Source organism: Lepisma saccharinum, chromosome 9 (genome assembly GCF_977018435.1).
Source record: "Lepisma saccharinum chromosome 9, izLepSacc3.1, whole genome shotgun sequence".
NCBI lineage: Eukaryota > Metazoa > Arthropoda > Insecta > Zygentoma > Lepismatidae > Lepisma > Lepisma saccharinum.
This window is the reverse complement of record NC_139237.1, coordinates 41,660,629-41,676,859: the sequence shown is the minus strand read 5'-3', so window position 1 is coordinate 41,676,859 and position 16,231 is coordinate 41,660,629. Positions and strand designations below refer to the sequence as shown.

Genomic DNA, 16,231 nt, shown 5'->3' with positions numbered 1-16,231 from the left:
CACTTCATCCTTCACCTCAGCATCCGAGTTGAAGTGGCAACAACACAGTGCTCGTTTTAGCTCACCAATCGCACGGGGACATGTCTGGGATATAAGGTGAGTGCTAGAGTGTTTCCCACCGAAATCTGTGTAACAAGTCCTGGACAACATTGGCCGTATGCGAACGTTCATTATCATGCAACAACACCACCCCGGATGACAGCAAACCTGGTCTCTTGGAATTGATGGCCTAACGCAGGCACGTCAAAGTTTCTGTACATCACATGCCAGTAACAGTTGCACTTTACTCACAAAATTCGTTAAGCAGGGGCCCCTTGTAGTAAAAGAACAATTTGTCGAGCATGTGACCGTGGGAACTCTGCATAGCCTTCGATTTCTTTGGTGGTGGTCACTGGGGGTGCTTCCACTGCTGACTTTGCCGCTTGGTTTCCGGTTCATACAAATGGCACGTGGATTCATCCCCAGTGACAGTTCGACAAAGGAAATCACTGCCTTCCTGGTTGCATGGTAGTACCATCTCTAGTGCCATTCTCATGCGAAACAGCTTTTGTTCTGTGGTCAGATTGTGGGGAACGCACTGTGCCACACCTTCCGATACTGGAGGTGGTGTTTCACTGTGCCATGAATTTTTGCTGCGGTCTGTGTAACGTGTTCCACTGTACAGAAGTTGTTTCCGATCTATGGTGACAAAATTGAACACCTCTTGCAGCACCACCAAGCGGGAAGAGAACGAAACTGCCAGTCGTGTGGGCACGTTGGACCGTTGACTGTGCGTGACAGGTGTGGCCAGTGCGTATCGGGAAGAATCCCGCCAAAAATCAGTGCATATTGGGAGTGTATCCGACGTAAACTACAGTGATAGTGCCATTATAAAACTGTGCAAGGAGCATGGATTCACTGTGTCCAAAAATGGCATATCATGGGTGTTGAAAGGGGCAGGTGAGGTGAGGTGTGGGATGATTCCTATGTGGCAGAAACAGGCCAACCCCCGGCCTGCCACTAGCCGCACACCAGCTACAATTCAGGACATCTGGGCGCTGGTCATCAGGGAGAATCCAGCCACACAGAGAAGTATCGCGAACCGGCTACAAACATCACTGAAGACAGTGCATGCCATGATTCACCGCAATTTGGGTTTGGAAAAGCGATGCAAGGGTCGTGTTCATAAGCTCAAAACAAGGTGTCAAGTCACACATCTCGCTCAACCCGCCTCTTCCTACAAGAAATGGCAGATGAAACTGGAATTTGTGCCATTCGTTTCACAGACATTCCAGTGAAGTCACCTGATGCCTCACCGATGGACTTTTGCACCTTCAGCCTATTGAAACGAGTCTTGTCTCACAAGAGACCCTGCACCATTGAAGGGCTATGGAAAGCCTGTCAGGAGGAGTGGTTGAGGCTGGGCATGACTACACTTTGTGGCAGTCTCCTACAGTGGAAACTTCACTGTCGGGCAATTGCCAAGATGCAGGGACACCAAATAGAGCACTCTCGATGGTGGCGACATGGTTTCTCTTAAAGTAGATGCAGTTTGAAATCGTCACCATAGATTGGAAACAACCTCTGTACACCATCTATCCTGTTGAATGATGTCATTCACACATTGGATGAGGTCATCATTTGTAACAGTGACAGATGGTCCAGGTCGTGGATCATCCTGCAGTGACATTCTTCCTTCGCAAAACCTTCGACTCCACTCTTGCACCCGCACCCGCAACAGAGATAAACAATGTTCCCTGTACACTGCTGTCATTCAACGGTGAACTCTCGTACTACCGCCTTCTTCCATCAGGAAATGCACGACTGCTTGCTGCTCTTCCTTACTGACCTCCATGACATGCCGGACGGCAAGTCCCTGCACGTCTGCATTTCATATGGTTCACACTCGCACTGCTTCACGCAATCCTGCATCACGACTGACATCTACTGGGCGACAAAGGAAACCCCTTCCATTGGCAGGAGTTTTCGTTGAGCCACAGCATCTACACATCGAGATATATGAGGTGACCTGTTTTCCGCTGACTAACCTTTATATCATAGATTCTGTGCAAGGAATGAAGACTCAGCCGGGACTTGGATAGTGTATCATTGTACTGCCTGAGATTCAAAACGTTCCTAGTTTGGCTTAATTTAATCATCACGTGAAATGGTAACATAACAATAGAGTCCCTATTAAGAAACAAGTACTGTAGTCTGTCTGCCTTAGTCGGAACCATTAATGCAAGTGCATATACACCAACTGGATGAGTCTTGTGGTAAAATAGGGGTGGAACGAATAAGAGAAAGAAGTTCTGTGAAAAGCATCTGCTGCTGAAGCAACATTGACACAGTAACATCACTGGCAAAATATGTCAAGAGGGGAGTTAAGAGTTTGTAAATGCCATCACAAACACAATAAAGTGAGCAATAATATACAAAACAACTCAACTTATACAAACAAAATATTGATCCCAAATCTACAGCATTATGCATGTTTCTACCTACGTATGTCCTCTTATCATATGTAGATTCATCCTTTTGATCTAGTCTTGTCTTCTGCAGACAAATGGTATGTTTCAGGCTTCTAAAAATTGAAGTATTTAGCAGGAATAAAATTGTAAAACAGGGAGATTAATAAGATGTACAAGTAGAAGACGAAAGGCATCTAGTGATTTGGAAGTAACAGATTATAAACACACGCACTGCATATTGTCATCCCCCCCCCCCTCATCCCTTTTAGCTATATTTCAAAAACCCTGTTTTACAATTGCAGTCTCAATGAAGGCATTTATTTAGTAAATAAAAACAACAATTTTTTTCCTAAGAATAGTTCCAGGTATGTGTTTATTTTAATTTAGATCCAGTAATTTTACTGTAGAATTTTCTTTGAATACTTGTACTGGAATTGACTCTTTTGCCTTTAAATTCCTAGTGACTAGAGAACTTGCCACATCTTTCACCTTAAAACTATACATGTTAACATTTAATTTAATATTTGTCATTTCTTTCCAGATTTGGTAACAGTGAACTGAAAGAATACCAAATTTCTTTCCTGGAAAACTCACTACGAAGCAAATACATCTGTTCCTGGTGCTCAAAGCAATGTCCTTCCTCTGGCAAACTTAAGGAACATATAAGAGTACATACTAAGGAGAAGCCTTATTCATGTCCAGGGTGTGATAGATCTTTCAGCCTAAAAAGAAATTGGCAGCGTCACTTAAAACTGCATGCACCTGATAGATTTTATTGTAAAATGTGTAAGAGAAGTTTGTCATCAGAAGATGAGTTGAGACAACATGATATCATCCATGCAGAAGATATAGGAAAAACAAATTATTTGTGACAAATACCAAATTTGTTTTCATGAACACTCAGAAACTATATTTTAATAAATGTTCAACAAACAATTAAAATGAAAATTATATGTTTTTATTACTAGTAAGAAGTGTTTTTTGCATCACAGTATTTGAATTTGTTCTTTGTAAATAAATCACAATATAAATATTTTTCTCTAACTGGTTTACTGATCCTATGCAGCTTTTCAATTTTGAATTTTGTGGGAGTTTTCTTACATAAATTATGGTTACCTAAATTGTATAGAATTACTGTGATCAAAATTTATTTTATATTTGGTGTGATGCTATATGTGTGTTGTCGTATGTACCAGGTGGTTATAATTAAAGTGACGGTGTTCACAGTGGTACAGCACGGGCTGTAATGAGAGTAGCAGTCTGAAACTTCGTAGATATGCTAATGAAGCAATGCGCTCGCGAATTATGCAAAAAAAAAAATAGTTCCAATTCTCGCCACCAGGGTAAAAAATGGCACTGTAAGCAGTCAAAACGTGGAATTTTCCGTAACTCTGACGTCAAAGTCGGTGACATTGACTAACCATTGTGTGAGCTCCCTGATTGTGGTTGGTGACGCTTGTTGCTTTTTCCTTTAGTAATGTTCATGTAATTCGAATAGTGAAATTGTAGCGATATTTTATTACAAAGAGTATTGTTTTCTGCGATTTATAGTGTTTTTCCTGTAACTATACCACGTTTTGACTGCTTACAGCGCCCTTTTTTATCCTGGTGGCGAGAATTGGAACTATTTTTTTTTTTTTTTTTTTTTTTTTTTTTTTTTTTTTTTTTTTTTTTTATATAATTCGCGAGCGCATTGCTTCATTAGCATATCTACGAAGTTTCAGACTGCTACTCTCATTACAGCCCGTGCTGTTCCACTCTGAACACCGTCACTTTAATTATAACCACCTTGTATCATACTTTTGCAATACTCTACAATATAGAACATGTCAAAATTAACAAGTTGAGTATCAATCAACCATGACTTAATTTGATAGTAACTTCTGGGCAGGGACGTCGTTAGGGGGGGGCACGCGGGGGCACCAGCCCCGGCAAACGTCCACGTGGCCCCGGGAAACTGTTCTGTATTTGCTGGAAATTTTACTTTGATGACAAATATTGCAAAATTATTCTTCAGTAAATTTTGCATGCAGTTTGAAACACTTCTTCAATTTTCAGTAGCACGAACACAAGCAAGGCATTTCTTTCTTATTTCCCTCTTTCTTTCTTGTTGAACACAAACAGATGTATTAACAGATAGCAAAGGATGCAGTTAATGGTTTTGTGGTTCGCCCCGGTCAGGGAAGTCTGACACCTATTGAAAATGCTCTTTTCCTCCCTGCTGCACACCAGATCCAGGATCCCCCCAAAACCTGCACTTTCTCTTCATCTGGCGCTGCACTGGCACCATGGGCACCGAAAGAACGACACAAACGGGAAGATTTAGCTGCGGGTGGGTAGAACTTTCTGGGTTAATTATTTTATGGTTCAGAAAAGATATCCCCATGCGTTTCAAATTCCAAGAACAGAATTCTATTGCTTGTCCCTTTTTCGGCGCGGGAATGAATGACATTGCGGTTCTTCTCACATGCACTCAACCCTCCTGCTAATGACCTGCTCTGCAAAGGAGGAAAAGGCCACTTTCTGAAAATTCAGAGAAATATCGAAGCGGTCGGTTCATCTGTTGATTTGGTGAACAATTGATATCTGTCAAATAGTTTGAAGTATGGGTTTGTGGTCTGATCGGTAGTTAACTTCTGTAAACGCGAGAAGATAGAATCACAAAGTGTTTGTGATCTCGTCTTCCTACATCGCGAGTAAAATGTCGAATGAGAAACTGCCAGATTGTCTTCCTCTGGAAACAATGGATCAGGATCGACTGATCGACCAAATGTCCAACTTACAGTATTGAGTTCTAAAAGAGTCTGACTACCACGCAAGATCCTGGATTCTACTTCCAGGGTGGCTGATCTCATGTATAATGAAGAATAAACCACGTTTCAATTAAGGGAGAAAACTAGGTATTTAGCAATTTTATTTACAGCCGTCTGCATGCTCTATAAGTATTATGTTACAAAATTTGTATATCTTTCTGACTTTCTGTGATTTTTCTTCATTTAGCCTCCACCTGCAAATGCGGGGCAAGGTTGGCTAGACATACAAATATAATTAATCCCTAGTCATACAGCGAATAATACTTATATAATATAATCATGAGTTATGGAGAAGAAAATTACTTATCAAGCATTTTCTGTTTCTATTTGTTGTGCAGTGGATAACAAGGTGCACTACGATACCAGGGGTCCTGGGTTCGAATCCCGAACTGGGCGTGTGTGTTCTTTACGATGGTCCTCTCATCAATTTCACATCACTCATTGTCATCTTCATCTTCACGATTAGCCAAAAAGTGTCAGAAAAGCGAAGTAAAATAAACCAAATCAATCATTTATATATTTCTATATTACGCCGCTTTTCTACCTCTTGGATTAAATGCAATGATGAGGATGAATGATAAGCCGAAGGAATGGCGATGGGACAGACATGATACAACCATACTTGTCCAAGGTCCGAACCTTGGACCTCTGGTTTCGTAGCGTGTTATACTCAGTGGAATTCTTAGGAAGAAAAACTGTAAAAGTAGGGTGAAAAGAAGCAAAATTGTACGATGCATAAAAAGCCATGTTTAGTTCTTCTAAAACCTTCCAATTATCGAGTTCGTGTTTTAAGTCCACTTTATGCACAGTAAGGCTAATCGGGGACCCGAGCCACTATGTGCCTGCACCGGGTATCGAACCCGGGACCCCTTGATTACAAGGCGGCGACGCTACCACTGCGTCATCGAGGAGGTCGAGAAAAACTTACAATTAGTCAGTAAAATGGCGGCGACGCTACCACTGCGTCATCGAGGAGGTCGAGAAAAACTTACAATTAGTCAGTAAAATTGATATTGAGGGACAAGGCCTGCGAAGAGTTCTTTCATTCGGTTGCGCGTAGTCATCACATCGAGTCCCATAGTTTCGAGAGCAGAATTTTCTTCCACATCGCTTTCAAGTATTTCCCAAATTGTCCTCAAGATGTTGGAACAGCACAGAAAGTTTGGAACTAATACAAGCAGGGACGTACCCAGGGAAGGGGCTCGGGGGCTGCAGTCCTTTCCTGAAATCCTACAAATATCTGATTTTAATTATGTGTAGTAGTAATTAAATTTACTTCATTTACAGGATTAAACATCTTGTATATGGTTAGTTGTAATATACCAAGAAATTCATCTTCAGCGCATTTACTCCTCCCCCCAAACTTTTCGCCTTCAGATGGCGGCTGCCGATAAGGGATAAGCCCCTTCCGAAATCAAAATCTGACCACCAGGGATCGAACCTTGAACCTTTCAATTGATTGATGAATTGAACTGGTGTTTTAAGTCCACTTTATGCACAGTAAGGCTAATCGGTACTGGACCTACAGTTTAAAGTGAGATCCGAACTACTATGTGCCTCCATCGGGAATCGAACCCGGAACCCCTTGTTGAACCTGCCGAACCAAATACGAGAGCGTAATCATTTGAGCGTGTGGGAACTTTGTTTTATCCAGTGCCATCATATATTCAGTTTTCCACACACAAATAAGATTAATTTTAAGAAATTAGACGTGTGCATAAAATTTCTTATCGTCATTATTTCCCAAGTGAACAGTCAGATGCCATAGTAGACTCGGGACCGCTCTATACAATAGTGTTTAACGCGGTCGCCTTGAACTAAGACATAGCGCATTCGATTCAGTTATGAACTATATACATGAGATACCTAGCATGAACTCATTACGCACACATTTCATATTTGCACATACTTGTAAACCTGGTTCCAGCACTTTATATCTAAAACCACGGAAAAGGGTTTTATCTACTTCTCAATTTTCTTCGAGCAAATTTACAAATCTAAAGACTAAATAACATTGTTTTTGTTGTATCAGCCATTAAGTTAATGAGTTCATTCTGCATTTAGTTTCCCGAATAATGGCTGTGGATTTCGCGAGACTGTTGGGGTCTACAAAAGAAAATGATGTTCCTTTCCAATTTATTGATTGATTGATGTGGTGTTTTAAGTCCATTTTATACACAGTAAGACTAATCGGGACTGGTTCTACAGTGTAAAGTGGGATCCGAACCACTATGAGCATCCACCAGGTATCGAAGCCGGAACCCCTTGATTACCAGGCAACGATGCTACCATGCTCCACCGAGAGGCCCTTGCTCCTTTCCTTTCCAAGACTATATATATATAGTATGTATACAGTATAGGCCTATATGGTGTATAAATAGTTTGTTAATTTATAATACTTTGATAGAAAATATCTTACGTTTGGGCCCCCCCAAACTGATCAACCTAGCTACGTCCCTGCTTCTGGGCATTAATTTGTAAAAATCTACATTTTTTTTTAAATGGTCAACTTTATGTTGTAGTTAATAATATTAGATTTTTGCCAAAAACGATTTAAATTTTTAACAATTCAACTCTGTGGTTGCAATGGGTTTGAAAGTGCATATTTACTTTTCATACCAGGGTTTATTAATTATACTTTTACTTTTTCATTCATAATTGGGAAAAGAGAGATGTGGTAAATACGGAGAAACTAGTACTCACTTTTATCCACGAAGCTGTTTTTTTTTTCTTTTTTGATTAATTTCAGAGGCCACTGCCACCATCCTCGTTGGAACTTGCTGTTTCTATTCTGTTTCCAGCTTTAAAACGAAGTAGGTGTGGCCAATAAGTTACCGAAATTTGTATTAATGCGCGCGGTACCCACTTGCTATTCGCCAGCACTTGCCCCTCCCTCCCAGCGAACGTGTTAGCTTCAGTGTCACTATTTTACACAACGTTTTGAAACTAGAGTGACTTTTAAAAATGTGCAAATATTAGTTTTTAAAATGAACACTTTTGTAAATAGGAGAGATGAAGAAAATATAATAAAATAAAGGTAAACACTTACCAATGATGTCGTTCTCGTCAATGGTAATATACCATGTAAGAAGAATTCACACAGCTGGCCATTGTAGCGGAGTGGTTATCACTGCGCTACGATGCCAGGAATCATGAGTTTGAATCTTGGCCTGGGCATGGATGTTCTTTGTAAGTGTTATTTCATCAATTTCACCATATCATCACTCATCCTCATCCTCGCGATTAGCCAAGTGTGGCAGAAATGCGAAGTAAAATAAACCAAATGAATCATGCAATAATTTAACCAGCGTAGACAAACTCATATTCATGGAAAAAAAACATCCACTTTCCTGCTAACGGCAGCAAGTCCAAAATCGCCTAAAATGTGCCATCCGCGTTTTTGTTTGGCTGAATTTCCTTGCGGACCGCATAAATGCTTGTTTTCAAGACACCTGTTCAGAAGTTAACCATTCAACACAATACTCTGGAAACACCCAATTTTGGTATCGTCACTTGTTCAAAGTTTGAAATGTAGATGTTTTGTAACATTTGCTGTTGAAGGCACATCAACATTCAATGATACTTAAAACCTGTAAACACTACTCAAAATCTCGAGAACCACCACACGGCAAGGGAGAAGAGGGCAGGGTCGAGGGGCGGAAAGCTATAAATAGCCGTGTGCTTGAGGGTAACAGTGTTTCGGAAGATTCTTGACCACGAGAAGTAGTGTCTCCAACTATGTTATTTTTTCCCTTACGAATTAGATACAAGATATGTAAAGGTCTTAATACGTCCACCCGTGTTGGAACATTAATAAAACTTTGTAGTTGCGAAATTGGCTATATAGCAATTAGATACGATAACATCTTTGGAATATTACCGATTTGTAACGATGTTTCTATAAAGGTCGGGTAGCAACACTGAATGACACAGTTTGCCCATCTGTAATGCCAAAAGTTTGTGTCCCCGCCCTCTACAAATTCCTGCTTGGAAGCAGTTGCCAGTGTATGCATCTGGCATTTTTCTTTGACAAGCTGGGGGAATTCAGGTTCCTGAAATATGAGCATGTTTTATGTGGGAAGTAAAGGAAAGGAAGCGTAGGTGGATCATTTAATAAATGCTAAAGTAACATTCCGTACGATTTTAAGCATTACTGGTTGTATTTGCACCAACCACTTTGGCTTTCTCAAAGGTTTCCCTACAATCTTTTACAGTGTGTTGATTTTACCATTCTAGATAAAATGCATGAAGTTGAAAGTAGTGTGTGCGTGTTTGTGGTATATACATCAACACGTGTGTAATCTAGAGATTCCCATGTCAGTCACTGTCAGTCTAAATCATGTTTTCTGATTCCTTCTAGTCTGGTGTTTCAAGATTATAGACTTTACTTAATATTGCGAATTTGCAACACTGCACAACACAGAGTGACGGACAAGTAGCGGGAATTTAGTTAATTTGAATGAGTGAATGTTACAGTAGGTGCTTTACTAAAGAATGGTTATGAATTCATAAGCAAGGATAAGGCTAATAAATGCTTTGAACAGCATACAATGCTGTATTATTACTCTAGTTTCAAGACGGCATTGAATGGACTATCTATCAGGGTGCAAAAGGTCTGCAGAGGGACTACTGCCAGAATCCACCAATAGGGCTGCACTTTCTTTCTCTAGAACACATGCTTTTGTTTACATCCACTTCGTAGTGGAAAAAAATGGACTTTAGTTTCTCCGTATTTATACTTTTACATTTGAAAAATAATTTTATAAATGGCTGAATCTTGCACTAAATTATAGGCTATTTATTGAGGTATTTAATTGGTAATATGTCATCATTACCTGTTAGGCTTACCTTAGGCCAATACCAATAGACTACTGATTAATCTGTCTCAGGCCAAAAAATATATTTTTGCTTTATAATTTCTTGGAATGAGTTCCTATTTTTATGTTATGAAATAAGTGAGTTTTTTTTTCAATGTTATAATGTAATTCTAAAGATTTATGCACCAAATTTCTTGTAGTTAATGAAACGGAAAGTTTCATTTTATATATTTAGTCTAGTTTTGTATGTTATTTTCCTATTAATTTCTGTACTGTAACATCTATAAACATCACAGAAGAATGCAATGCAGAGAAATTGAATAAAGAAAGGTATCAACATGTAGCATGAAAAATCATTTCTAATGCATAAATTCTTATCTGCAATGAATCTTTCCTTACCTTTTAACCTTGCTTAAGGTCTTCCAAAGAAGCATTTCATTGCCTGAGGAAGGACCTAGGTTGGTCTGAAAATGAGGAACTGTAAAGCAAGGTTCATCTTTTGACTTTTGTGAAGTTTAATGTTATGATATCAATGCCAAGTGTTATGTGTAACATAATTTTTTATGTTGTTTTTAAAACTAACTCCATGGTGCAACACTCCTCTAAGAGCCAGGGCCTGCAAAAGTGGCTTTTCCATTGGGTGGTTAGCATATTGACTCCCATCTCTGCTGTTTTTCTGGCTTTTCAGACCAAAGCTAGTTCTTTTCAAATAGCTCCCCAATTGCCCTCATGAGCTGAGTTTGCAGATAAATTTTGGGGGTTCTCACCAAGAATCGAAACCGGGTCTCATTGCACAAAAAGGCAAGAGCATTCCATTTAGATATGGAAGAGCCCATGTAGTATATAACTAGAGGCACATATTTTTGGTAAATAAAAAAGCAAAATTTCGGTACAAAAACTGAGTCAATTTCGGGTTCAAAAGTGGTAAATAAAATGAAATATCGGTGTTATAGCGGTGAAAAATTGGATGAAAAGTGGTATATAAAAAGACATTTTGATTTTAAAATTGTGAATATAATCCTAAATTTGATTTAAAAACTACACTTATTCCACAGAATTAACATTTCACTTCTAATAGCACATTTATGTAGTTATAAGAGTATTAAGTTTATTTCTGTGTAAAGGAGTCCATTTTTGCTTCTCCAATATTAACAGAAGAATTAATCAATTTTATGGGAATTGCATAACTCACAGGATACTTCAGACTTCAGAAAGTGTCGCGTCGGTATATAAATGGTAAATTTCGTGTTTAAGAGTTAATTTCGCTTTTTGAAGTTCATTTCGCATTATTTCGTGACAAAACATGGTCACAAAATGCATCTCGCACCTTTCAAAAACATGAAAAATTAACACTACAATGTGTTTTTTCATATTTCGTTTTTTCATCAAAAACGAAATATGCATGCCCCTATGTATAACTTATGAAAATTTCTACGTGAATATAAACTTTTTTTTCATTCATTCATTCAAGAGTGCAAAACTAATTGTTGTTGCTATTGGTACTACAGATGCTGGTGTAGCTAGTCAACACCCATTGCTTAGAGTTGAATCCCATCTAGGCCGATACATTTGTCCTTGGCGTTTAAAAGCTTGTGGCGTTCCATCTAGGTACAAGGTGCACATTCAGGTTCATACAGGGGAGAAGCCCTATGCCTGTATGGAGTGCAGTGCAAAGTACAGTACAAAGATCAGCTGGCAGTATCATTTATTGAAGCATGAACATGGGGAAATTTTATTGTGGTGTGTGCAGAAGAGCTTTATCTTGTAAAAAGGATTTGAATAACCATAACAAGATGCATGCAAAAAATGAAAATGAATGAGAAAATAAATACAGCTAGTAGTGTCACAACAAATGGAAGAAATTTTGTATTTCCATGCTATATTCTTTGAAGAACCTTAATATTCAGTGAATGTGGCCTTTTACAGTGTTATCCTCCCAGTATAGAAGGTTTGAAAGTGCCTTTTTTTTATCATTGGAGACCTCTAGTTAATCAGTTTATTAAAAAGGGAAAAAATCATTCAGATGCTGATCTAAATCTTTACTAGTTTATCAGAAAAGTACATTACTGTCTATTAGTAGTGTTTTTATTATTATTCTAACAAATAACAACTAGTAATGGTTAGTGTTAACAAAATAAATAAATAAATAAATATGTGCAAATGCATGATCATTTATGAATATACCATAGTACATTTACTGGTTAAGTGCATCTTTCCTATAATGTAGTGGCAACTTGAAATCAATGAGTCCCTGGTTTGCTACTTGCTGGAGGCATGTGGTAGTGTGGATCCCACTCCTGATTAGCCTATCTGTGCATAAAGTGGACTTAAACAAACAAACTTATGATTGAGGGAATCATTAGAGTTTATCTCACCATTGGAAACTGATTTCTGAAGAATACTGGAAACTTTTTTCCCAGAAGAAGATCACTGACTGTTACTATCAGTAAATATTACATTATCACTCTGTTGATGATATGAGTAGAATATCAATAACAAGTAAATATTAAAGAGTTCTTTTTTTTTCTTTCCAGCTTCGTTGGAATACCAGGTGCAGTTACGTTGGATGGAAATGTAACAAGCTACTCACGAGGCAGTAAATATGTCTGTTCCTGGTGTTTGAAGATGTGTGCAACTCCTTCTAAACTTAAAGAACATATTAGAGTCCACACAAAGGAGAAACCTTACGCCTGTCCTGTTTGTAATATGCGTTTTAGTCATAAAATGAACTGGCAGCGTCACTTATTAGTGCATACACCGGATAAATTTTATTGCAAGGTTTGCAGAAGATGTTTGCAATCTGAAAATGAGATGAAACGCCACAACATGCTACATGCAACTTAGTTCAACAGAATGAACAAATTAGAAAATATTGTAATGTTACTTCGTACTGATATCAGTATCATATGGTATAGGATTATATTTAATGACCATTACTAGCGAATACTTTTTATAGAGTCTACGTATCCTCGTAATAATTCAAAATGTGTAATTTTACATTACTACTGTGTAGCAAGAGTGGATTTCATGAATAAAATAAGATAATATTCCAATTATCTTACACGTGAATATATGAACATCTGAATATTTGCAAATTGAGTGAGCAGGCCTAAAATTAGTGAAGAAAACAATGCCAGGAAAGTTCCACCATACCAGGATTGACACTTAGAGTAGGGAACTTAAAATTATTGTGCAAACTCTTCCTGCACTGCATATGTGTGAATGTTGGGCTCTGAATGTGAGTTTATGGTTCTCCAAGTTCATGTGCTACACTGTTTCTCGATTGCCTGTATCTGTTAAAATCTGTATTAAATGTATCTGTTCTGTAAAATAATTAGTTTGCTGGATCTAGCTTTGACATTGTATTTGAAGTTTGAATTACATTTTCAAAAAATATTGGTACAAAACAAAACTAAACATTGGAAGAAATAGACCCCAGCACCATTTTAAGTTCTATGCTTTTTCTCTTTTTACATCCAAGGTATGTGTGTGGTATTGAGAGAAGGAGCAGAGTGACTGATGTACTTTTGGGGGAGGTTGTTGCACATCAGTCAAAAGTCAGTTTTGTTTTTCTCAATGCTAACTGAATAGATGTGCCAACAGGACAAGTCTGCATGGTTTCTTCCAGTGATGTGCCATAAACTGTTAGTCTACATTTAAGTATGTTGTTTGTAGAGTGCTGCAATGAGCGTTTTTCACTCGAGCGGCTAGATGGCATACATAATTGATAGTTCTTCCACTTGAGCGAAAAACGAGTGAAAGAGCGAAATACATTTGAACTCTCGAACCCTCAAATATGGATCGTGAAGTAAAGTATGAAGTGAAATTAAAAAATAAGTGAACATAATCATCATCTCCATGTTAAAATGTATCTTACCGAGATATGTGAAAATAAATAGATGATTATGGGTTGAAAGTCCTCAGGCTGACATTTCATGTTTCTACAATTATTGTCACATTGAAATGATGTTATAACTGCATTTTATTATTTCGCTGAATATGATTATGAACGATGATGTACACATACTTCTTGCACTGTGATACGATATTTGTAATTACTTAGGCAGGTATGTCAGCATGTGTATCCATTTTACGTTTCGGTCTGTAGATATTGCATACTTTCATATGTGCTGTATTTGAGTTTTACATAATAATATACGGAATTATGATTTAGAATTGTAATTGCATAGAGTGGTTTCCTTCCATGGATGGGTTTTAGGTTGAAAGTGCTGCTTATTAGGCTCTGAAATACGGGACGTTGCCAATCATTCCACTACAAGTGCGGTGCGTGGGAGATTCAAACGAGTTTGAGCGAGCGAAAGTGGTCCGATGCAGTACTCTAGTTGTTTGCAAGTAATCTGCTTGCATTATATCTAGTGTACATTGTTTATTTCTATTTTGATTTTTCATAATGTTTTTTTCACCTCTTCAGTTAATAACAATGATGACGATGAAATAGATGAGACAAACAGTTTGCCTGACTACCAGTGTTTGGGGACCTCTGGCTTCATATCATGTTTTGCTGACCACTCTGCCACACGTGCCAGCAATCTGATCTACAAAGGCAGTGCAAACTACAGAAAAAGTGATGATATAAGTACTGTTTTCAAGAAGAGCATCATTATGAGCATACAACCTGCTTATATTAGCTGTATAAATACCTGTTATGTCAAGACTTTTGTGTTCTTTGTCTAGTCTAAAGTGTAGTAAAGAATATAAAATAGAGAGAAAAATTGTTTTACAAATTTTGTCATTTTTTCCATCACTCCCAAGAATATTCTGCATATTATGTTTACTATTTAACTCTAAAAATATTCATAAAGTGTGAATTTTTAACATGATGTGATATCAATTATCTCAATTGGTTTATATATTTTTCTGTTCTAGTCAGAGCAATCAAAACTAATCAATTCTTATTAAATTATCAGGAACTACTAAAAGCAGAAATATAAAATTCAGTGAACAGAAACATCTACCTAATGCTAAAGTAATGTGATACAAAGGATATTGATCTTATTGCCTGTCTGTCTATGGCAGTCAAACAATTTGAAACAATCAGTGCATGTTTAACCTTCAATATCTCAAAAGTAAATCAAGCTTTGTGTACCAAATTAAATTGTCAATTTAACTGTCCAAATTTTTTTCAATTGGTCCATCCATTTGTAAGGAGTTTAACTATGTCATATCTGTTGAAAGGACTACAGGTACAAAAATATAATTTTTTGAACAATTAAAGGGTACTACATGCTGGTGCATTATCTTGATCTGCCTGTCTGCCAATTGGAGTGAAAAATTGCCAAAAATTGTCATTCTAAGAACTTACAGTAACTATTAAAAGAAGAAATGTTACAGTAACTAATAAAAGGAAAAAATACATTATTTTGGGAATATGTCAATAGGATAATAATATTAATAAAACATTAGATGTATGGATTTGGCTAGTTAGGAAACTACGTTACTACAAAGATAAAATTTTGTATAATGAATTTGGATTCAATTGCTAATAAATCATGATATATATATGTATTATCCTCATTAGTAATTTGTTAAAAATGTGTAACCAATAATCCAGAGGACATGCTGCTGTACTTGATTGATTGATTTGCTTTATTTTACTTCACTTTTTGTGCCACTTTTGGCTAATTTGCGAAGATGGGGATGGTGATGACATGATGAAATTGATGGATGGATACTCACAAACATCCATGCCCAGGACCCCTGCCATCGTAGCGCAATGTGCAAACCACTCTGCCACGTGGGCCGGTACCGCTTTACTAGAGAATGCACTTCTGAGTAGATTGAGTAATCCTGGGATTTTGGGACTAGGGACTCTTAATTCCGCGATCCCAATTTTTCATAATGACAAATTGTTTATCCTCCTCTCTCTGTCTTCCGTTTTGATCATTCAAAGCAGCTGGAAAATTTAGTTGATTTGTGCTGAAAGCATCCCATGGTAAATGCATGTCCATCATTGTATCTCTTGTATGGAGCTTCTAACCAGATACCATTGCTATTGCTAAATATACCCTATCCACCCCTTCCTTAGAAATTGGTTTAGACTCTATAATGTGTGCATAGCAGGTGCATTGCTGTCCTTGTATTGGCAAGGTTAATGCAGCTGTAGTAGAACTAAGTCAGCCCCACACCGTGG

At 37.8% G+C, this 16,231-nt stretch overlaps 1 protein-coding gene across 10 annotated transcripts in view; it reads left to right on the top strand.

Annotated features, from left to right (window-relative positions):
• The window catches only part of LOC145992025 (uncharacterized), a 276,188-nt gene that overhangs the window by 167,637 nt on the left and 92,320 nt on the right, over window positions 1-16,231 (top strand). The window contains exon 4 of one of the 10 annotated variants that reach the window (XM_083128062.1): window positions 12,615-13,564. The exons of the other annotated variants lie outside the window; for them this stretch is intronic. Within the exon in view, the coding sequence (XP_082984188.1) occupies window positions 12,615-12,924 (310 nt within the window). The 3' untranslated portion in view covers window positions 12,925-13,564. Of the gene's footprint in view, window positions 1-12,614; window positions 13,565-16,231 lie in introns of those variants that run through there. 10 annotated transcript variants of the gene reach the window in all.